A 23,888-nucleotide genomic window follows, 5' to 3' on the forward strand; every position below is an offset into this window, starting at 1 on the left:
ACATTCTTCAAAACCAAATCTTTAAAAGTTGAACACTAGTTAAAAATTATCCACATATAAATGATATCCTTGATTGAACAAGCCAACAAGCAACTGCATAACCACATTATAAGCTAAACCATTTGTTGTATTACCCCCTACCTTACCAAATAAACATCAAAATTGTGTGTATACCCTGTCTTTGAATCTGCTAAAACCCACAATTTCATTCCCCACTTTGTTGGCTTGTCCTTCATATACATTCTAAAGCTATACCTTCCCTTATTTTTAACCATCCTCTCATCTATTGAAATATTCTGATAAGGTTGAAACAATTTCATACATTTTCTACGAATATAATCCATCATAAATCTAGCTTTACATAATTTATCATCTCTATTTTCTGTTCTAAAATTACTTATTTTTAAAAAACTCATAAGACATTTATAACGCCAAATTGACAAAAACCGACGCGCCCACAAACCATTCAACAATGTCTCCTCACACCAATATAAAGTAACACGCTCCACTTTCACACAACTCATGTACATCAACAAACCAATAAAATCTATACATTTCATCCACATTCACAGGTTCATCCTTCCACCTCTTATACAACGTCGGTTTCGAATCCGCACACATACTCGCATAATCATTCGTCCACTCACAAAACAAAGACAACAGTTCTTGAGTAAAAAACAAACGAAAAAAATCTAAAGGCGTTAAAAATTTTCGGTGATCTAAGCGAGTCACCGTATCAGGCAGGCGTGGACCAGGGACTCGCTCAGGGAGAAAAGGTGGCACTTTGTTCTCGGGACCACCATCCACACATAGTTTCTTCGGCTGTGATGGGCCAGGGATTTCATCATGATCCGAACGCCTGAAGAAAATAATAATAACAAGAATTAAAATAAAAGAAGTACTTTGAAAACAAAGGAAATGAAAAATAATTCTGAAAGGAGAAAGCAATTAATTACACATATAAATATAAAATATCAAAATATTTTATCACTCTCCCTTTTTTTACATCACACACTAGTTCTGGAATAATATTTCTTGACATAGAGTTGAGTAGAGTAAAAATACTATAAATAATCTTCCTGTAGACCCAAAACTGAATATATAACATAATATCAACAATAATACATCAGAAAACACAAAACAGTCAATATGAATATAAATGCTCTATAAGAACAACTAAATATCAGGTCAGTTCTCACCTTTTTCTTTGACAAGCAGAACTAGTTGTGGCAGTGGCAGTGTCAGTATCATCAGTAGGAGTAGGAGTAGGGACTTGTGCATGTCTCCCAGTTTCATTACCACAGTCACAGTCCTCACACGGAATCCGAATCTCGCTAGAAGAAAGAAAAAAGAACAATATTTTATTATGCAAACTGTCGACACATCAAATCAAGACATACAAATCATTTCTATATCTCATTCAAGTGGCCGAACTAACTGTCTTCTGACCTCCATGTTTGTTTACATTTTCAACACACAACACTTCACTCGTCCTAGTCAAACTCAAGCACTCATAAATACATTTATAAACCAAAAAAAAAAAACTTTTTGTACTATATTAATGAAATAGATAATAAAGTTGAATAAAATATACATATCATGGGCATTATGTGATCGTTTGATGTTACTTTGAGAAGATATCTGAAAAATACTTACTCGTCGTTCTCACTGTCAGATCCCATATTTGGCGAGTACGGCAGGTCGAATTCTTGAGACCATTCGGACTCAATTTCATCATCATCCTCGTCATCACTTACATCCACGTTGAAGAGGATGTCATAAATTTCAGACTCTTTGAGATTTGCCATGGTGCAAAAAGTTTAAATAATATAAATTTGATAAATTGTGAGTTGGAGTTGTAGAAAGATTTCCCGAAACAAAATGGCGGATCGAAAGTAACGGATGGAGTCGTTAGCAACCTAGCTTTCGTATCTCTCGTTATTTCGTAACATTTTTTTACATTTTTAACATAATTGTGATGAATTATTAAATGAAAATCATTATTTTATAATAAAATAATAGTTTCAACACATAATCTGGCGATTTTTTACCGCAAAATGGGATTATGAAAAAGGGGGCGTTGTCACGATCACCGGTGATCGTGGTTTCTATTTGTGGAACGTTTGAGTGTTAAACGAGCTTCTTGTACCAATACTTTGGCATATCCGCCACCGCCAATAGTCAAATATTCATTTACACATAAATAATAATAATAATGCTGAAAACTTATATAGCGCTATAACTCCGAGACACCAGACTCTAAGCGCTTAAATTACAAATTACTTTGGCTGAAACATAATCATTTACACACACACAAGCACACACACACATACACACACACACACAACACAACACACAACACAAACCAAACCTATCTTGCTTCTCATACCATCTACTAAAATCGAAACAGATATGTTTTAAGTGAACGTTTAAAAATAGACAAAGATTCTTTTTCACGAATGCTCTGCGGTAAGGCGTTCCAAATAGAGGGACCGAAATGAGAAAAGGATCTCAATCTGGGTCAAATGTGTGTAGTTTTGCCATATTCAAGGCCACAACTTTTGGGACTGGCATTTTCTACGGTCATTGTCACCCATCCGGCTACTGGCCACGCTTAACATTGCTTGACAAATCACCCCTAAACCACAGAGCCACACAAGTAAATAAATATAAATATCATATAGAAGGAGCGAAATTGACATCACTCAGCTCTTTGTTATATTTTTTAAAAAGCCAGGCATTGCTATGAGTAGTTTCTATCAATCAGAATATAAACGTTTAAGGTTACACATAGTTTTCACACATAGTGAATAGTGTGTTGGTCCGTTATATTCGGCTGGCGGATGTTGTGAGGATTTTATATAATCGCAATGCATCAATACACCATGATGTAAGGTGACTCGTAACAAATGCATCATTAATATGCAAAATACTTATCATATTCATAAACATCAAGGAATGTTATCTGTCATCACTAACATCGGATATTATGGTTTATTAAAATCTATTCCCCATCCCATATGTTGTCACGCTTGTGTCATAATAATGAATCGATAATCTTAAATTATGATACATCTTATGATAAATCCGGGCCCTAATACTACTACTACTACTACTACTACTACTACTACTACTACTACTACTACTACTACTACTACTACTACTACTACTACTACTACTACTACTACTACTACTACTACTACTACTACTACTACTACTACTACTACTACTACTACTACTACTACTACTACTACTACTACTACTACTGCCACTACTACTACTACTACTGCTACTACTACTACTACTACTACTACTACTACTACTACTACTACTACTACTACTACTACTACTAGTACTACTACGACGACGACGATGACTACTACTACTACTACTCCTACTCCTACTCCTCCTCCTCCTCCTCCTCCTCCTCCTCCTACTACTACTACTACTAGTACTACTACTACTACTACTACTACTACTACTACTACTACTACTACTACTACTACTACTACTACTACTACTACTACTACTACTACTGTTAAAATGCTAATAGGAATAGTAATAATAACATTAATAATAATAATAATAATAATAATAATAATAATAATAATAATAATAATAATAATAATAATAATAATAATAATAATAATAATAATAATAATAATAATAACAATAGTATAATAATAAATATAATAGTAATAATAATCTTAGTCATTTTTTCTCTCTATAATAATTATCGTTTTGCTTTCCTCTTCTATTCTCGTATTTACTAATGGATGTCAGTATAAATTTCATGTGTGTATGCGTTTGTGAATGAGCTCTAGAGAGTTTTAGAAAAAAGTGTGTCACTCTCTCGACCCTCTTCCTTTTTCTTTTGTATGCATGTGCTTTTGTGTAAGGAATGGGTGAGCACTCAACCATATCAAAAAACTACTCTGTGGGTTAACATTGTGAATAGGGAAGCCAGCCCATGGCGGAGAGGTGGGTCACTTGATAAAAAGGTCTTAGGTGTGCATCCCGATGGAGACACTTTAATTATTTGCTCCTCGTAATCGAATCGTTAAAGGCTCTATCCTTCTCCCCCCCCCCCTCCCTCCAATCTATTCTTATAACAGATATGCTTTAAAACGGATGAAAAGACTATTAAATTATCTAAAAGGAATTTAAATCAAACCAAACCAAACTGCAGTAGGCTTTTTTGAAACGTTTAGAGTTTTGCTTAAAGTTTTCAAATATGATTCGAATATTTTTTTAAAGGACGCAGACATAAGGTTACGACTACATTTTAAAATGGCAAGTCGTAAAGGAATTTAGTGAGACAAACTAATTGTATTTAGGCGGTCAAACGACACTTAAATATCATGTCAACACCACTTAACAGAAAATAATAACTACAACAACATCATCAGTCAAAAATAATAATTACAAAATAACATAATAATAACAACGACGACGACGACAACAACAAAGAAAATATAAGGAAACAACAACGAATTACAATTTACAGTGGATAAATACATACACACAAATCAAAATAATGGGGCTCATTGGTATATGGACACGTAACAGGCGGATTCAAATACAATCTCTGTCAAACTTCTTGTTCTCCTTTTTCATTAATTGATTTCATTGTCTAAAAATAATAATAATGCCATTTCTTTATAGAAAAGATTCCATGTTTTCTCATTTTGAATGTTTCGACTATATAATCTAAATTAATACGGTTTGATTTGATAAGAAACGTACTGTTTTCATCGATTACAAATGCACGAGGAAACTAAATAGTTTTGGAGAGAATACAAACTCTTTTGGTGTGATCAAGAAAATCACTCCTCCTCCTCTCGTAACTATCGTGTCGCGGGGTTTCTTGTCGCGAAGTTTTACGGTGAATGTTTAATTCTACGAGCAGACAAAGACACGCGGAATGTGAAAATTAAAATGCTGGAGCACTTGCTGAAACAAGCGTGAGTACACTGAGAACGTGAGTGACCCTTTGTGGGCGGGGCCAAATCAAAGCGCACGACGCCCGCTGCTTGGGGACAGCGACGCGAAGTGACAGAGATTTGTATCGGGAGACGGCTTGATAATAAAGAGACGATTGTTGATAGAATAATGATATAAAGTCACAAGGGAACTTGAGGGAAGTTTTCGAACTGGGCTGTCGTTGTTGAAATAGTGAAAATAGTGATGCTTTTGCGGTCTTGGCACCTTCATCAAATTGTCGATTAATTCCAACTATTCACGGATCCAATCTACTAAGAATGACTTGAATTGTATTGTGATTCCAATAGAGTAGATGCACGGTTATAATATATCACGAGGAACGTTCACATTTCGTTAGAATTGTCTTATGGGTTGTTGATTTCTTTTGGAAGTTTCTAACTTTGCAGTGACAATAAATATGATGCTATGATGAGGAATTTGTGACTACCCATTCTGATTCTTGGCGATTTAATTTCTGTTGTTGCTACGCTTGTGTGAATTGGAAGACAATGAACGGCTTAAGACTACAAGACTCGCCTTTGATTAACTTCCCATTTCAAATTCTCCATCGGCGTGTTTTACACTGGCTTTTCTGTGGTTGGTTTAAAGATGATGTGATGGACACCTCTTTCAAAAGGCGGTCTTTGTAGCATTGTCACGAGGGACGGGTTGTGGTAGTGAAATGTTATTATGTACTAAATCTCACGACGAAGACTTCGAAAATCATAGACAAGATTATACCTCCACCAACGCCCTATAACAAAGATGTATTTTAATGTAATATAGAATATCCAAATGAGTCGTTATGTATGATAGGGAATACTGTATATCCTTGTACTAACCCAGCGATGTGAGACATACATGGAGTATCTTTGACGAAATGTGCAATATTAATTTATGTATCTAGTCATTATAAAATGAGAATTACTTTCATTATTTTCATTTAAAATTTTAACATTTGCCAAATTCAGTTCGTATTGAATTTCTTTTACAATTGATCAAAAGATTTTAAGAGTCACAATTTAATATAATTGACCAAAACAAGTGCAATATCAAATTCATTATAATGTAATATATTTTTCATAATTTTTTAATTGATTGTTTTAACAACGTTGTGCCTTACATGGTTCAACAGTTGTGTGCCTTTGGATTAAAGCTTTAATTGTGAATATCATTGAATATTTCTGTTTAATATTTTAATTTTTCTATGTTAAAAACATACAAAGTGCAATTTTTGTTATCAAATTCCTCCGTTAAGACTGCTTACAAAAAGTCCATTTAATTATTCCATAAAATCAATTATTCCATATTTTGTATTCTTATATGCCCTATAAGAAAACAGTTACGTTGTCTGATTAATATTAATTTTCTTTACTCTCCATTTAGTCTTATTGTTTTAATTTGTCCACATTGAACTCTGACCTTTGTGCTTTATGAAAACGTGCCTTCCATCGAGTGCTTGAATTTGATAAGTAATCTAGTCATTCCCGATGCCTTAGTCTCTAATCCTCCTTGGTCTATTGGAACTGACTGAGTGGAGCCACTCACTCATGTCTCTGATAACATCGAGGTTTTAGTTTCCCCCAGTGTTTAAATGTGTGGATGTTGTGAAAGTTGATCAATCTCTGACCTTATTTTATTTCTTTAAATCTATTTTGCTATTTAAATTAAATAAACAAAACAAACAAAAACAAATTAGACTTTTACTACCGATTTTGTTAATCCTGAAACTTTCATCTCTTTGTTAAAGTTTGTTGTCATAATTACTGTCTTAAGTAAATATTGTATCGATGTTTAATTACTTTGTTGTCGTATTTATAAACCATTAACAGCCAAGTATTTTAAAGGGCAAAGAAATATTTGATAAAGGGTATCGAGTGTCAGTGGGTTCGTGTAGGGTTAGTTACTTATCACTGACGTTAAGATTGACGTCTCCACGATGCCCCGGCATTTTCTAGTCAAACGCCAAACACACGATAAGCCATTAGATTCATCATCATCATTATCATCATCATCATCGTCCTCAATACCATCGCCAGCATCCGCGCCATCATCGCAATTATCATCTACAAACCCAACAGACTTAAATTCTGACCATTTCAAATTCGATAACAATACTATCGCGCATTACTATCCAACTTCGGATGAGACATTATCTTCTGGTGATCCTACGATAACGGATAAAGACAATCACACAGCCGTCGACTACAATTGCTACGGTTCACCCGATTCCGGATACGCTTCTAGTCCTAAATGTCTCACAAGTAGCAACGGTTACAACACCCACACATTTGAAAATCATACTCATAGCGTGACAATGAATGTCCTGCCCATCTTGAGTAACTATATGGCCAGGAGAAACAGCAATAGTAGTAGTGGCAGCAGTAGTCACGTGGAGAGTGGGTTTTGTTCAGATGTAGAAACGCTCTCATCTGGCCTCCCTGAAAACATGGACAACGAGGCGCCCATGGATTTAAGCGTCACGACCGGTCCAAATAAATCAATAACATCTTCAACGACAACGTTATTTCGTACCCAAAAACCCAAGAAACCACACAAAGAACAACTACAACGTTACCTCTTGCAGCAGCAGCAACAACAACAGCAACAGCAGCAGCAGCAGCTACAACATCAACAGCAGCAACAACAACAGCAGCATTTTAAATTACAACAACAACAATATGAACATGAAAACAATTCTAAATCTTCAAGTAAGCAGACCTTACCTCAAGACTTAAGCTCCAGGTCGCAATCCTCATCAAATCACCACATTAATCTAAGTAAACCAAAATCGAACTTTGACACCACAATTCTGTCGTCCTTAACTCCATCATATATCTGCAGTACAAATATTTTTCACGAGAATCTACGTTTCTCCGCTTATGGAAACACCTTGAATAGATCGGACAATCTCCTCATGCCGTACACATCTCGCTTCATTCAGCAAAAGCATCAGCATCAAACTCAACAGCAACAGTATCCGCTCTCGATCCCTCAGCCAATCAACAAAATATTTGCGGCCACAGAAAAAGAACAACCTTTAGATCTGCATAAGACTATTCCGGTCGCAACCTCATCTTTATCCGATCCACTGTATTCTTACCATAAAGATGGTACAAATCTTAGCAACCCGAACAGAAAACGAAGCTTATCGGCAATTTCAGACAGATCAGATTCCAACGAATCAATATCGACATCAACAACGACATCACAAAACTCGCCAAAATCTCCCGTAGCAGCCAAAAAGTCCGTTCCGGACATGGCCACCACACCGTCCTCCAAGACGACACCTTCACAGACAGCCTCAGCCCCGAAAAGCAAGGCAGCTACTGCCCCAGTTGTGAAAAAGACTAATGGTTCAAGCCCCAGTGGAAAGAAAATGAAAGCTGTTCGAAAACTCAACTTTGACGTGGACACCACATCACCTGTGTCGGGGACTTTCATCAAAGACGCATCCGATTTCCATCCTGTAAGTTAATACATTTATTTAATCATTTTATCCCTTTTAAATTTTTTCCCCAAATTGCACCCGAAACGTCCATTGACTGTTTTGTTCCATCCAAATCCTTTCCATTATCACCTTTTCGTTAGTATTTACAACTAGACTGGAACGAAAATGGTTGTCCTCGTAACCACAAGGCCCATTGATCGTGCATTTATACCTATTTTTATACAGTCAAAGAAGAGTAGCAATTGTCTCATGCTTTCGGATAAGGGCTACCTCATTGCTAAGACTTTCCGCCAGCTCTGACAATCCCAGCTACTTAATCACTAACGTCTTATCCAAATGATAGCAAACAATATACATTGTGGTTTTTTAGATTTGTTCCCTGATCCCCCCCCCCCCACCCCCCTCTCCACGGCTCCCCTGTGCAATTAGCAGTGCTTGGGTAGCTGAGCTGCTGACGGAAAAATGACTTTGTGATTAGCTAGTGTCATGTCCAAAGGGCAACAAGCAATTGTTAATATCAATTTGACGACATATAATGCCTGTATTTCTCACAAGGTAACACGTTTCCGCCGTGAAACCTCGTCTTTATTATAATATATTATTATACATTGAACACGAGTGGATAAGGAAGAAGACATTGGAGTATGGTTCATTTTTATAACGGAAACAGCTGTGACTGAAGAAATAAACATGAAGCTGCATAAAGGTATTTCAATAAAGGAACACCATTGACGTCACTCAGCTCTTAGTTATTGTTTTTCGACAACCATTTTGGTGATTAATTATCACTAAATTATAGCAATCAGACTATAAACGTTCAAGGTTACTCATAGTTTTGTGTATTATATATCCGGCTGTCTGATTTTGTTGGTATTTTACCTAACCGCATAACACAAATTGAAGCTATTCTTTTGGGTAAATACTCACAATATCCGCCAGCCAGATACACTATTATGTGGAACCTCGAACGTTTATGGTCTGATTGAATCGGCGAATGTCATATAAAAACATATATAGATATTATATAAAAGGAAGTATTGTGTAAGCGACGCTAATTTAATATGCAATGGAAATAGTTTTTAAAAAATTTGATACAAGGACATCAATTGATTAAGCTGTTATATTATTATGAGAAATGCATGGAGCAACAGCTGCTGTGTGCTACTCGTAAATATGTAAACATAATGATTCAATGCAAATCAGAACAAACAAGGAATGCAGTATGATTGATCTTAAAACAATTTCTAAACTTAATAATAATAATAATAATAATAATAATAATAATAATAATAATAATAATAATAATAATAATAATAATAATAATAATAATAATAATAATAATAATAATGTGTGCGGATTCGTGGTTTTGTGGTACAACACTCTCTTCCGGATCAGTTTGAGTCCTGCTCTCAGCAGCAAAATTGAGTCCTTGGAAAAGACTCTTTACTCACAGTCTATATCCGCACTCAGGTGTAAAATGAGTATCTGGCCGGTAATAGGGTTGTCTGTCGAAAAACAAAAACAAAACTGTAATAACACCTCACAGGCGTCATGTCACGTTATTCATCTTAAGTGCTGCTACTGCCTTGAGACTCCTTGCAAAGCGCTTTGATATGTAATGTTTGCTATGATTTTATGTCGGTTTTTTTTCTTTGGAAGGGTGAGGGCTGGGGGGGGGGGGGGCTTGATAACAAAAGGGTAGAAAACTCGCTTCACAAGCAATTGATATTTGTATTATCGAAACGAATAAGGGTACACGTTTCCGATCCAAAAAAGAGTGTCCACATAAACCACATAGCCGCACATAATGCTAAGATGAGGGTCATTTAAATCGAGCGATACTATTTGAAGGACAAGTTTTTGGCCACATTTTAAAGATATGTGTTTTTCCAGAGTATGGCCGTTCACGGATTAACTCATTCAACCCTAACACCGACTATATCCGTAGTTTACCCGGGGTTACTTTTACCCCATGCCTATTTATTACATTTTTACGAGACAAATTATAGGCGTAGTTTCAAAGCTATTGTTTTTAGTTTTTGTATGCTAATGGTAGTTGAATAAAAAATATCTATGCACATGCTCAATTTCAATACATTTTTTTTCCAATTTTGAAAAGTAGCAAAAATCTCTAGGATTGAGTAAGTTAAGGACGAGGTTAAAGCGTGATCATACGGAGCAAATAATGAGATAATTGGTCACCGCCTGAGAAAATTATATTATTGTTCAAATCCGAATCCAGCATACTGTCCAGTCCTGCCAAGTTTGTTTGTGGCACGAACACAAATTTTCCACGAATGATACACACGATAACGCTATAAATGATAATAATAATAGTAATACGAATACTAATAATAACATTAATAATAATAATATTAATAATATTAATAATGATAATAATAATAATAATAATGATAATAATAATAATAATAATAATAATAATAATAATAATAATAATAATAATAATAATAATAATAATAATAATAATAATATAATAATAATAATAATAATAATAATAATAATAATAATAATAATAATAATATAATAATAATAATAATAATAATAATAATAATAATAATAATAATAATAATAATAATAATAATAATAATGATAATAATATTAACAATAATAATAATAATAAAAAGAAGAAGAAGAAGAAGAAGAAGAAGAAGAAGAAGAAGAAGAAGAAGAAGAAGAAGAAGAAGAAGAAGAAGAAGAACAAGAAAAAGAACATATTTGTATAGCGCCTTGCGTTGAAATCTCAAAGCGCTTAAATCGCTTATTCTACCTTGAAACTTTTCACGCAAGAACTATCGAATGGAATAATTTTCAGCGACTGAACACGGCTACTTTCCAATACTACTCAGGTTAATAATGCTTATCATACACAAATAAAGCAAGCTACATATCACATGATATCATGTTTTTTCTTGTTTAGTATTATAGCTAACTAGCAAAGAAAAAGTAAATAAAAGAGAGGGGGGAAAAGAGGCCAAAAAAAGGGAAGCCAAGACCAAAATAATGTAAAACAAGAGATAATGAAATCAGAGCTGCCTATTTGAAAAGTCAAAATTCGTAGTCACTTCTAATAGCTTAAGAAATAAACATTTTTTTTTTCAAAAATGCTCCAACGTACTGACTATAGAGTCTAAGAAACTAAACATTCCTTTTCAACAAGATTTATTGCGCCAAAGAGACGAATGCTGTTCTATAGCTGTAGCCAAAAATTCGTATTTCTACGAATTCTTCGTAGTACTAGCTAGCCATGAGAAAACCAAAATGAAGGTTGTGCATTGTAACTGTTGCTCAGTATCTATCTATCTATCTATCTATCCATCTATCTATCTATCTATCTATCTATCTATCTATCTATCTATCTATCTATCTATCTATCTATCTATCTATCTATCTATCTATCTATCTATCTATCTATCTATCTATCTATCTATCTATCTATCTATCTACCCATCTATCTCTATCTATCTATCTATCTATCTATCTATCTATCTACCTATCGATCTTTTTACCTATCTATCTACCCATCTATCTATCTTTCAATCAAGCAATCAGTCAATCAATCTTTCTATCTATCTATCTATCTTATTTATCTATTTATTGAATCGTGTTTTGATATAAATATAGAAATCTATCTATCTATCTATCTATCTATCTATCTATCTATCTATCTATCTATCTATCTATCTATCTATCTATCTATCTATCTGTCTATCTGTCTATCTATCTATCTATCTATCTATCTATCTATCTATCTATCTATCTATCTATCTATCTATCTATCTATCAAATTTACATGAGCAGTTACAGTTTCACTCATATTTTTTACATATATCTTAACAGGAAGGCCGTCTTGTATATGGTGATATTGAACCAAGCTTTAATTTCGTGGATGTGACACCAGAAGCAAGGGCTGAGCTGGAGAAAATAGAGAACAAGATAGGAGACTACATCTGCCAGCTGTGTAAAGAACTCTTTGAGGACGCCTTCCAGCTTGCACAACACAGGTACGTGATCAGCGATCCCCACGAGAATGCTATTTGAAAAAAGGGAGCTCCATCATGCCCATTGAGCCGGAGTTTATTCCGGTTTCTATAGCGTGAAACGGGCAATGGCGATTGCTTTTGATAGGACGCTAGTCTTTCGCTAAGTGCTTTCGGCCAGATCTAACAGATCCAGCTACCCAATCACTATTGAGTGGATGAAGGGGAAGGGGAGGAGGTGGGTAAATGAACTCTGTCCCTTTGCGTGTGAAGCGAGCATTCTACCAACTGAACTATAGGGACTCATAGAGGATGTTATAAAGAGTTGACTACCCCTTTCAAAGTATTAAAGCCAAAAATAGTTAATCTTAGTTTTTATGCAGTTTAATAGACAGTAACAATTGCATATCGCCTTTTGGATGGGATGCTAGCCTATCACAAAGTACTTTCGCTTACTCTGACTTAACTATCCATTCACTGCTACAGGCTGGATAGACGAGTCAGTGTGGCTATGTGGTCTTGTGGTATGACACCCGCTTTCGGATCGGAAGGTCCTGGGTTCGAGTCTCGCTCGGCGCATACTTGAGTCCTTGGAGAAGGCTCTTAACTGACATTCTCTCACCGTTTTCAGGTGTAAAATGAGTACCTGGCCGTTGACAGCCTTGTCTCTGTCCGAAAAAATTGTAATATCGCCTAACAGGCGTAATGTCCCGTCCTACTTGTTAAATATTGCTGTTGGCCAAGGACCCCTTGTAAAGCGCTATGAGCACGTTTAGTGGATATTGTGATATATAAAAACGCAATTTTTGTTAAAGATAAAAAAATCTAGATTGAACCCGAGAACAATACGAGTCACTTAGTGAAACGATGACTTAAAGCAAAATATTTGAACATTTATAAAGCGCAATGTCCACAAAACGTGCTCAAAGAGATTAACAAGGGGTCCCTATCCAACAGCAGCACTTAACATTTAGGACGAGAAATGACGCCTGTCAGGCAATATTACATCATCTGACCCGACGTGTTACCAGATTCAATTGCGCGCACAAACAGACTTTATTTCCGGACCGATTTTGATCGTTGAGGACTGAAAAGATTCATCTCAATTTCCACAAGAGAGTAATATAATCATTAAAATTGATGAGTGCCTGTTCGTAATAGCCTTTATTTCCCCGCAAATATAGACAAGACACCAAGTTGACACCTAGCGACACACCTCGTACAGTCGTAATAATGTAAACAATGGCAGTGATTTGTAAACATAACGAATTACACAGGTTTTGCTATCGATGGTATGTGTCTAAGTTAAAAACAAAACAGTGTTCTCCCGCGTGATCAATAAAACCAACACAGAAAACTCTGTGTAAACTTAAATGTTTATAATATGATCGAGAACATCATGTGATAAATTAATAAACAAAAGCAATGATCAGAGAGAGAGAGAGAGAGAGAGAGAGAGAGAGAGAGAGAGAGAGAGAGAGAGAGAGAGATTGTGTGTGTGTGTGTGTGTGTGTGTGGGTGTGTGTGAGGGAGAGAGAGAGGTCGATTTCATTCATTGACGCTTTTGTAAATAAACAAGTAGCTATGTTTGTCCGAGCACGTGTGAAGGTGTGTCACTGTCATGGTCTCAAATGAGTAAAGAGCTACTCGACTATGCATAAAACAAAGATATGAAGAATAAGGCCCCAGAATTTACTAGTTACTTCAAAATGAAGAACAATTAACGATTTGTTTAAGATGAAATAAAAAGAAAGATGAAATTTAATTACATGAGATGAATAATGATTATGGCAGTTACAAATAGAAGTTAGCAGATATTACGTATCTTATGACAATGTATAACAGACGGGTACGTTTGATGAGAATCCACTTCCAATTGAGAAGGGTTGTATTCGTTTTCCGACGGCGGGCCCAGACTTGATCCTTGATCCGTCAATGACTGAACTGTCAAAGGCAAAAGCTCCGGGGTCTTGATGGTGGAGATAAAAATATCCACAAAGTCCCAAAAGATAAAAATCTTCAGATATATATATATAATATATAATATATATATATATATATATATATATATATATATATATATATATATATATATATATATATATATATACATAATGTGGGGAATGGAGCGGCTGGCCGTCCGGCATAGATTGTAGAGAGAAGTGAGTGGAGAATATTAGACCTATCAGCTTTTATAATAAGTGGCTACGTCACAGAATGTAGAACGAAAAGTATTCACTAATTTGAAATTAATTCGAGGGAAGGCTATTAAAGGAAAGATGATCTAATATTAGAAGGTAAAGTTTTTCTAAGCCTCCCAGATTAATTCAGTTCTTACTAAAATAAAAATTTAATAAAATAAATGTGAATAATCTTTACTGTGACAGTCACGAATTCCATGTTCCGATTGTTAAAAAAATTACTGATTAATCGCGGGTTCTCCACTTGTATTCAAAAGATTGGCGAGTAAAATTGTTAGGTTACCCTGACATCATGTCTTGCCGTTGCTACAAAAAGAAAAATAATAAATTACATACAAAATAAAATTCCCTTTATTCCTCCATAGGGATATTTGTCTGTAGGGTCTATTCCAAGGGAAGACTAGAATAACACAGGCGTCAGCCACAATGCAGCGCCGCAGATTGAGCTAGGGCGAGGTAACTTGCTCAAGGGGCCACACAGCACAACGGCAGGTTATCGAACTCGGTACCTATCGGGTACGAAGCAAAGACCGTACCGCTGATCCCCGCTGCCCCCCCCCCCCCCCTCCCCACCAACCTCCCCAAACTAGAAAAAAAGCAACAGCAGTTATAAACCATACACAATGCAGCCACATACTTCCACTTTCCAAATTAAAGAACAATATGTGATTCTTGGCGGAATAATTTTTATTGATGTGTCATGATGCATATCCTTTAATGGGTCATACTATATAATACAATGCTATCACCAACATGTTGAAAGTGATATTTTCAAATAGAAGTTACTTTCAATATTATATTTTAGCAAAATAAACACATGAATGAATTCTACTAGAATAAAGTAAAAGTAGGTACTAATAGCGGCGCGTAGTTGGATCCTTGGAAATGGCTCTTTACTCACATTCTCTCACCGTACTCAGGTGTAAAATATGTACCGGGCAGTTAAAGTGTTGTGGATGAAATGTAATATCGCTTAATAGACGTCATGACTCGTCCTACATGTTAAGTGTTGCTGTTGGCTAGGGATCCCTTGTAAAGCGCTTTGAACAAGTTGAGTGGAAAGTGCTCTATATATGCTTACGGTTTTTTATTACTATCCGAAGTGTTTTGACACCATGGTAAAAATCGTATCATTATACTGGACAAAATTGTTTTTCCTGCAATGGTCATTAATATATATTTGTATTAAGTCATGAATCTCAGACATTTTTTTTTTACAAAGTGAAGGTCATCTTAATCTATCGATTTATATCAATAAGTAAAATATCCATCGCCAAAATGAAATAAAATTATTTTTTCAACACAAAACGGTCCAAATCTTGTATTAAACACCAATCGTGGAATACCAGTTGATTTGGTAACAACATACGACAAACAAGGTGTTATAATACGCTTCAACAGTCGTAATGACGCATGGTAACTTAGTAACTGGCTCGAAACTATCGGAACAATGGCGGACGCCCTTATGAAATATTTCTCCGACGAGCATAAAAGCGTATCCAGAGGGAGTGAAATCAGACTATTGAATCCAATTCACAGTAAAATCATTTCTTCAGCTGTTCTTTTTTCTAGTCTGACCAATCCACGGGTTTGTCCATAATATGGTTCATTCCGATTTTACTCTCGATCGATTTAATATTCATGAAGCAATAAGGTGTAGCTCATGTAACGCAAATGCATTGTGAAAATATTTTTGTTGAAACAGATGGCACCGTGATAATACATGGGAAATATGCTTACATATAGAGCTCATTAAGGGAAAGATCATGCCCAAGACAATTTACAATTGCTGATGGAACAGCGTACATTTATTACATAGGACAAGACATGGCCGTTTTTAAAAAAAAAATTCGGAAAGACAAGTCTGTTTTATATTGGTGGACCTCCGAATTTTACGTCCATCTTTAATCCTTTCCTTACCTGTCATTTTCAAAATGTTCCGCCAAAATTTCACACTCACCCAACACAAAAGTAGTTTTTTCTTACTCAAACAGTTAAGCGACAACACATTCTTTACATGATATTGATCAGCAAAATGAACTCAACAACACAATAATAATAATGATGATGATGATGATGATGATGATGATGATGATGATGATGATGATGATGATAATGATAATAATAATAATAATAATAATAATAATAATAATGATGATGATAATAATAATAATAATAATATTAATAATAATAATAATAATAATAATAATAATAATAATAATAATAATAATAATAATAATAATAATAATAATATAATAATAATAATAATAATAATAAAAATAATAATAATAATAATAATAATAATAATAAAAATGGCTAATTTGTATAGCACCCTTTTCTACTAAATGTGCTCGGAAGATTATATTGAATATATAGTGAATTTTCTATTTGCTTTGTAAAAAGTACCATACACATGTCTTTAGAATTAGAATCTGTCAAAAAACGCCTTATACAACAGACTAATTAAGGATAATTATTGTAATGTCTTAAACACGCCTGTGATATATGAATACAAGCAAAATTCTCCGGGTGTCGCCAATAATAAAATCGGAATTTCCCTAAAAACACTATTAATTTCTCAATCTTACAATTAATATATTTCTCTATATCGTTCTTTTGTCTATTGTATCAGGTCTATAATAATGAGAAACTGTCTTGTAATGTTTTAAGTATATCTTTATTTCTGTATTCAATCAGATGTTCCCGAATAGTCCACATTGAGTACCGATGCCCAGAATGTGACAAGGTCTTCAACTGTCCTGCAAACTTAGCCAGTCATCGGAGATGGCACAAGCCACGGCCCACATCCAAAAATAGCAACAATAATAGCAACAAGAACAATAACAACAGCAACAGTAACAGCAGCAATGCTAATGATATGTCATCCAAAACGACGTCATCAAGTCAAAAAATTGCACCGAAACCCGATTGCAATGGGAATGACATCAAACACGTTGTTCAAAACACAAGCATCACGTCCGTTCCTACTTCATCCACCTCATCGAACTACAATGAAAAAGTTTGTGGAACATCTGCTTTCCTTAAGAGGCAAAATATCCAGATGAATGGCCAGTCAAACGATACCTCACCAGAATCCAACGAAATGGCGATGTCAGCTAACAAACGGATGACACCTCTCACAATCTCAACAAGTCTTGCACCATCCCTGCCTCCTCTTATTCACAAATCTGACTTGCAATGTTATGGAAGCCGCACGCCAATAAGTTCAATTTCTCCATGTTCAGACACAAAAGAAGAAATAAACGCCCCTAGAGCTTATTCAAATTCCAATCCGGTTACTTCCGCTGTCGGGTCATCGCTCACAATGGAGGAACGATCTCTTGTTCTTCAGGTTCTAAATCACAATCACCAATTCAACTCAAATGGATTTATAAATTCATCATCCACTCCTATGTCCCAAGCCGTTGACTACTCCACCGATTCAAAAAATATGTCTGGTAACAAAATTGGAGCAAACGAAATGGTACGCGACGACAAAGTAAATGACGAAAATACAACACAAGTTATCACCAATATGCAAACAACGGAAGATGAAGTCATGCGCTATAAACAAACATCACCTCGTAATTGCAGCGTCACAAAGCCAAACTTGATAGAACAACGAATTACAGACGATCATGATAGCACTATGATGAGTGAAAATGCTCGTTCAAATTCACCGTCATCACTTCCTAACAGAGGGTATTTTACTTGCAGCATCTGCAGTAAATCGTTTCAGAGACATGCTTACCTTCGTAAACATTTAATAAGTCAACATAAACATGTTCAAACTTCAAACACATCAAAGCCAAAAGTGATATCCGAGCCACCGCCACTTTTATCGTTCGTCAACAGTGTCTTAGAAACAGACGTTGGCAGGAAAAGTCCTGTTCCTCAAACGACTGCAAATTTCCAGTGCACAATTTGCCTTAAATCATTCCCCTCCGATGCGGCCAGACAAAAGCACGACGTAATGGTGCATGGGATATCATCACATCAGTTGTCCTGTATTATGTGTGACCGTTCATTCAACAGCAAAATGGCATTAGACAAGCACACAAGAAACACACATCCCCAAGAAATATTTTCTTGCAAGTATTGTTCTAATACCTTCCACAGCTCTCCTGGTCTGACAAGACACATCAACAAATGTCATCCTACAGAAAATAGACAGGTCATCTTGCTACAATTGCCAGGGTCAAGAACAAACTGATTGATTCATTTTCAACGTAAAGATATTTGGTTTAACCCGTTAATGGTTAACGGAATCTTAATTGGGATCTATTTTTTTGTAATCATGTAACAATGTTTTGCAATTTTATTTGACCATCTGCTGCACAATTTGTACAAAAACACTTGGAAGAGAGAAACGTGTATACGATCGGATTTGATTTAAACATCGAGCTCTATATTTTCGTTCGTCGTGCATTCAAACTTAACAAAGTGCATTGGCATTTCAGGTAGTTGTCATCTCATCAAATATACCTTATTTTTCCTCCAATCAAGCCATTGGAATTTGAGTTTGTCCAGCATTGATTACACGAACGCGATTATAAATGGCTATTGTCAAAATGACTCAGATACGTGTGTCGCAATGTACTTTCTGTTAGTTGTTATTCATTTTTAAAAAACAAAGACCGAGCAGACAGTCGAATTAAAACAATTTGATTGGGGTTTAAGTACTCTATAGATTGAGATACTTCTGCACTCTTTTTTTTGCAGGAAATTGTTACATTATTTCTGGAAAGCAAAATAATTTCTTTTGCTGGGCAAGTAAACATGCGTCATTGAAATATCTGGAATTGCCATCAAATCGATACGATCGTTTTTTAACAATCTTTACGAAAATCTACAAAATGTTTTTTTTTCTTCAGTTCTTTAAGGTTCACAGTTGAATGGTCACATTGTGCAATGATTGATTGATTTAAAAAAATCAAACTAATCATTTATGATAACTTTTATATAAAATTACAACATTGAATAACACAGTAAACCACTTGTTGGTTATTGGTTCTCTCAACTAATGACTGTATTTAAAAAGGCTCTGTTTCAATAGCATATTAAAACCATTAAAAGCAGTGAGAGTAAATAAAAGCAAGAAAAATAATCAACCACTTCGGGAGGTCTGCAACTTTTATCTCATTAAACTTACACTTACGTGCACGTTTTTTTTTCAAATTTGATAAGAGAACACAGTTATGGGATTGTCTTAATATTTTGTAATGGAGGACATTTTTGCGTAGGTGAGAATATGTCCATTACTTCAATGAGACTATAACAAATTTGCATATCCGACTTCCAAATAAGTACATATCGACAAAAACCCCACTATTTCAAATTCATATATTTTTCATTCTTTCTTTATGTGTCTTTGATTTGCCAGCAATTGTTTAGCCTTAAATATGTTGAAAAGTACTCTACAACACACTAACATCCCATCCGAAGGGTGAATTTTTACTTTAGTAGATTGCATTAAAACGGGATAATATCCCGACCTATTGTGCCGTACTATAAAAATGCATTTTAAAATTTTGGCCAGAACACCTGCCCTTCAATTATCAATCAATTAAAGTGAGCCAAATCTTATCCAAACCCCCCCCCCCCCCCCACCCTCCCACACAAAAAAGCTAAACAAAGAAAATACAAAAACAAAAACAAACGTTTAATCCTGGGACTTCACTGTGTGGCTCGGTGGTTTAGCGATACGATGTTTCGGCTTGTTACAAGGGTCAAGCAATGTTGTGCGTGATCAATGGCTGGATGGGTGACAGTGATTGTGGAAAATTCTGGTCCCGACAAAGTATCCTTAGATAAGACACTTTAAACGCATCACCTCACTTGACTCAGGTGTGAATGAGCATCCAGCTATAAGCCCTATAAGCCGTGACGGATATTGTAAAAGGTGTTAGCATAAAAGGACGCTTAAAAGGCAACTGGTACTTATGAAATGAAATATGGTTCCATATGACCATCTGGGTTCATAGATAAAACATTGTGAAACGCATTGAACATGATCAATTAATAATGGAATGCACTGATAAATAAAAAAAATATTTTTTACACTGCGAAGGTCATTTCAATCGATGAATATTTTGAAGGGCAAGTTTTCTGACCAAAATTTTTTAATGTGTTCCTCCAGATTACGGTGGAGTGTTGGTCCATCAGGATTACTTTTAATGGAGGAAAAGGGAAGGCTGGGGGGCAGGGTCCGGGGGTGCTTACAGTTCGATGGACCCTGTCCTTATTCCCTAAATGTTGTCTTATTTTACATATCCACATATATATGTATTTTACATTCATTTTGGTTTTTGTTATTGTTGACCTACACAACTTGCTGAATTTGCTTCCAATCTTTCATATCAAAACTATCTACATTGTAATATTATTCCACGTATCTTTAATAGGTTACAGTATAACGCACCATAGTTATAGTTTTCGTAATTTAGAATACACAATCAAACATTCCAATATTTCGTTATTGGTTTCAATTGCACAATCTTAACATTTGTTATTTAAATCAAAATGGCACGTACAATTATAACATGCAAATGGCTATCGAAAATAGTCTTTTCAAAGTTGTTGTTTTACAATAAATTATGTGACAATTAACAAAGAATTAATGGTTAATAGGGTTAATACTTCTCTCAACTCGCTCTCGTTTAGTTTTAATAAACATATAAATGTTGTCATTGTAGAGACCCGAGTTGAATTCAGATACTTTTATTCTACAGTAATGATTATACCTGTACCGATGGCAAACAAACAGCTCGAGAGGGAGGGAGATAAAATGTGTGTGTGTGTGTGTGTGTGTGAGAGAGAGAGAGAGAGAGTGAGAGAGAGAGAGGGAGAGAGAGAGAGAGGGAGAGAGAGAAAGAGAGAGAGAGAGAGAGAGAGAGAGAGAGAGAGAGAGAGAGAGAGAGAGAGAGAGAGAGAGAGATGAGAAAAAGAAATATGGGTGACAACCTCCGCAGACAGCGGATCTCGGCGCTAACATTGAAAATATCTCGATGATTTAACACAATTAAGCAATGAAAAGAAAATGACGCATTCGTAAAAGGGAAACGTGTATACAATATTGTGGTTATTGCAATCATAATGGTCTGCAGTACCACCATTATTTGTGCAAAAGACAGCAATCCAAATTATATTTGTCTTTTTTGATTTGAAAAATTGAGAATATCTCAAATGAATGGAACATCTCACCAACAAGAGATAATATGATTAACATTATTTCAGATTCTGTTCATGACTTTTACAAATATTATCATGTATCTAGTCTATTTCAACAATTAAAGTGCAATAATTTACACCAGTGCAATTTATAAATCAAATTATATAATCTGAAAGTCAAACGGCTGTTAATATGACAGTTTATATAGTAATCAAATTAGATCTACATGAACTCGTTTGTTAAAATAATGTTTATTTTTATTTACTTTTTGTTTAAAATAAACATTTGATTTAAATGCTGCAATATTGACGTATTTTTTGCGTTTCTCATAATGATAAATTGAAATTATTTTGATTTTGTAAAGATGTCAAATGAACTCACTTGTCTGATCTTGCTTATAAATGTGACTGAATCTGTCAATCTGGTATTATGTCGGAATTAGCTAAATGAAGATAAGAAAAATGAGGTATAAGTCAATATGATTAGAATGGGGGATGAGGTGGTTGAGTGGTTCAGGTATTGCACTTTGACCAAGAAGGTCCTAGGCTCGAGTCCCACTTCATGCACTTTTCAGTGTTTTTTTTCCTTGGGCAAGATTATCGACCATCAATTTGCTCACTTTGGACAACATGGATGATTCCTATTAACATCAGAAGTTGGTTTGATGGATTATCTATATATTCCTTCATGGAATGCCTAGGCGATGGTATCTCATAATGAAGGGCATGATTTTTATTTTTTTTAATGATCACAATTAGGCAAAAAAAAAATGGCTAATCTCATTTAAAGTCTTCTTAAATTGAATGTTGGCCATCAGACCTATTCTGACATGATACCATTCTGAAAGGATAAGTCACATATTGAATGTTTTGATAGTTTGTTTTGTTTGTTTGTTTTGTTGGTTTTTTTCGACCAATTTGAGAGTGAAATAAAAAAAAATATTTGAATAAAAATGTGTTTGTATCCCGTTTATTTTTCTTTATTGTGATAATCATGCAACTGTTTGGGCTATGTGGTCTAGTGGTATGTCACTCACTTTCGGATCGGAAGTTCCTGGGTTCGAACCTCGCTCGGCGCATAGTTGAGTCCTTGGAATTATAATATTCTGATTTTTTTTAATGAGTTGAAAGCGAGGTGCACATGTTTTGCAGGTCTGATAACCAAACCGACCGCTTGATTTAACATGCTTGTAATGGACAATATTTTGTGTTGGTTTGATATTTCTATGACAAAATAATCCCACGATTTTTGTGCGGCTATGTGGTCTTGTGGTATGGCACTCGCTTTCGGATCGGAAGGTCCTGGGTTCGAGCCTCACGCTCGGCGCATAGTTGAGTCCTTGGAAAAGGCTCTTTACTCACATTCTCTCACCGTACTCAGGTGTAAAATGAGTACCTGGCCGTTAACAGCATTGTCTTTGTCCGAAAAATTGTAATATCGCCTAACAGGCGTTATGTCCCGTCCTCCATGTTAAATGTTGCTGTTGACCAGGGACACCTTGTAAAGCGCTTTGAGCACATTTAGTGGATATTGCGCTATATAAAAGCTCATTTTTAAAAGCTGATTTATCGAACCTCATAAGAACACGCCTATTCTAGGTCAAAATAATAACAATTAGGAAATTTAAGTCCAATGCACTTTGAGAAGTATAACACACTCCACTAGACGTGGATCTTATCCGTACATTTACTGACCACGAAATTAACGAATAACCATCACAATTTTCCGCGGATAAACAGATAATTATCGAATAATCTAATAATAGCTAGTAATATCGGGGCAGCGTGGCTCAGCGGTACAGTCTTTGCTTCATACCCGGAAGATAACGAGTTCGATCAACCGCCGCTGCGCCTTGTGGCCTTGAGCAAGTCACCTCGCCCTCGCTCAATTTGCGGCGCTGCATTGCGGCTAACGCCTGGGTTATTCCAGTCTTCTCTTGGAATAGACCCTTGAGAAAATGTTCCCCTATGGGATGAATAAAGGGAATTTTATTTTTTATTCATTTATTTTAATATAGTAACGGTTGGAAGCAAAGACTGCTCATTGGGATAATAATAATAATAATAATAATAATAATAATAATA

At 35.3% G+C, this 23,888-nt stretch overlaps 2 protein-coding genes across 2 annotated transcripts; one reads left to right on the forward strand and one right to left on the reverse strand.

Annotated features, from left to right (window-relative positions):
- Nucleotides 1-480: 480 nt before the first annotated feature.
- On the reverse strand, nt 481-1,886 carry LOC144967297 (uncharacterized). Its single transcript, XM_078904396.1, has 3 exons — nt 1,657-1,886; nt 1,200-1,334; nt 481-859 (listed from the first exon to the last, which is right to left on the reverse strand). Exons 1-3 carry the CDS (start codon nt 1,806-1,808, stop codon nt 481-483), a joined length of 666 nt encoding a protein of 221 aa, XP_078760522.1. The 5' UTR covers nt 1,809-1,886.
- Nucleotides 1,887-5,035: 3,149 nt separating this feature from the next.
- On the forward strand, nt 5,036-22,757 carry LOC144972432 (uncharacterized). The gene is made up of 3 exons (XM_078913604.1): nt 5,036-8,452; nt 12,293-12,456; nt 17,331-22,757. The coding sequence occupies exons 1-3, from the start codon at nt 6,923-6,925 to the stop codon at nt 18,844-18,846; spliced, it is 3,210 nt and encodes a 1,069-aa protein (XP_078769730.1). The 5' UTR covers nt 5,036-6,922; the 3' UTR covers nt 18,847-22,757.
- The last annotated feature ends 1,131 nt before the right edge of the window (nt 22,758-23,888 follow it).

The sequence above is a fragment of the Berghia stephanieae genome, chromosome 1 (assembly GCF_034508935.2).
Source record: "Berghia stephanieae isolate SIO BIC M18660-M18661 chromosome 1, UCSD_Bste_1.3, whole genome shotgun sequence".
Classification (NCBI taxonomy): domain Eukaryota; kingdom Metazoa; phylum Mollusca; class Gastropoda; order Nudibranchia; family Aeolidiidae; genus Berghia; species Berghia stephanieae.

Excerpts from the sequence above, each read along its gene's own strand:
- LOC144967297 (XM_078904396.1), bottom strand. The coding sequence starts at position 1,808 with ATGGCAAATCTCAAAGAGTCTGAAATTTATGACATCCTCTTCAACGTG. Across the intron at positions 1,335-1,656 it reads TCTGACAGTGAGAACGACGA|CGAGATTCGGATTCCGTGTG; the intron begins GTAAGTATTTTT and ends TCTTTCTTCTAG. Across the intron at positions 860-1,199 it reads TCTGCTTGTCAAAGAAAAAG|GCGTTCGGATCATGATGAAA; the intron begins GTGAGAACTGAC and ends TATTTTCTTCAG.
- LOC144972432 (XM_078913604.1), top strand. The coding sequence starts at position 6,923 with ATGCCCCGGCATTTTCTAGTCAAACGCCAAACACACGATAAGCCATTA. Across the intron at positions 8,453-12,292 it reads ACGCATCCGATTTCCATCCT|GAAGGCCGTCTTGTATATGG; the intron begins GTAAGTTAATAC and ends ATATCTTAACAG. Across the intron at positions 12,457-17,330 it reads TTCCAGCTTGCACAACACAG|ATGTTCCCGAATAGTCCACA; the intron begins GTACGTGATCAG and ends GTATTCAATCAG.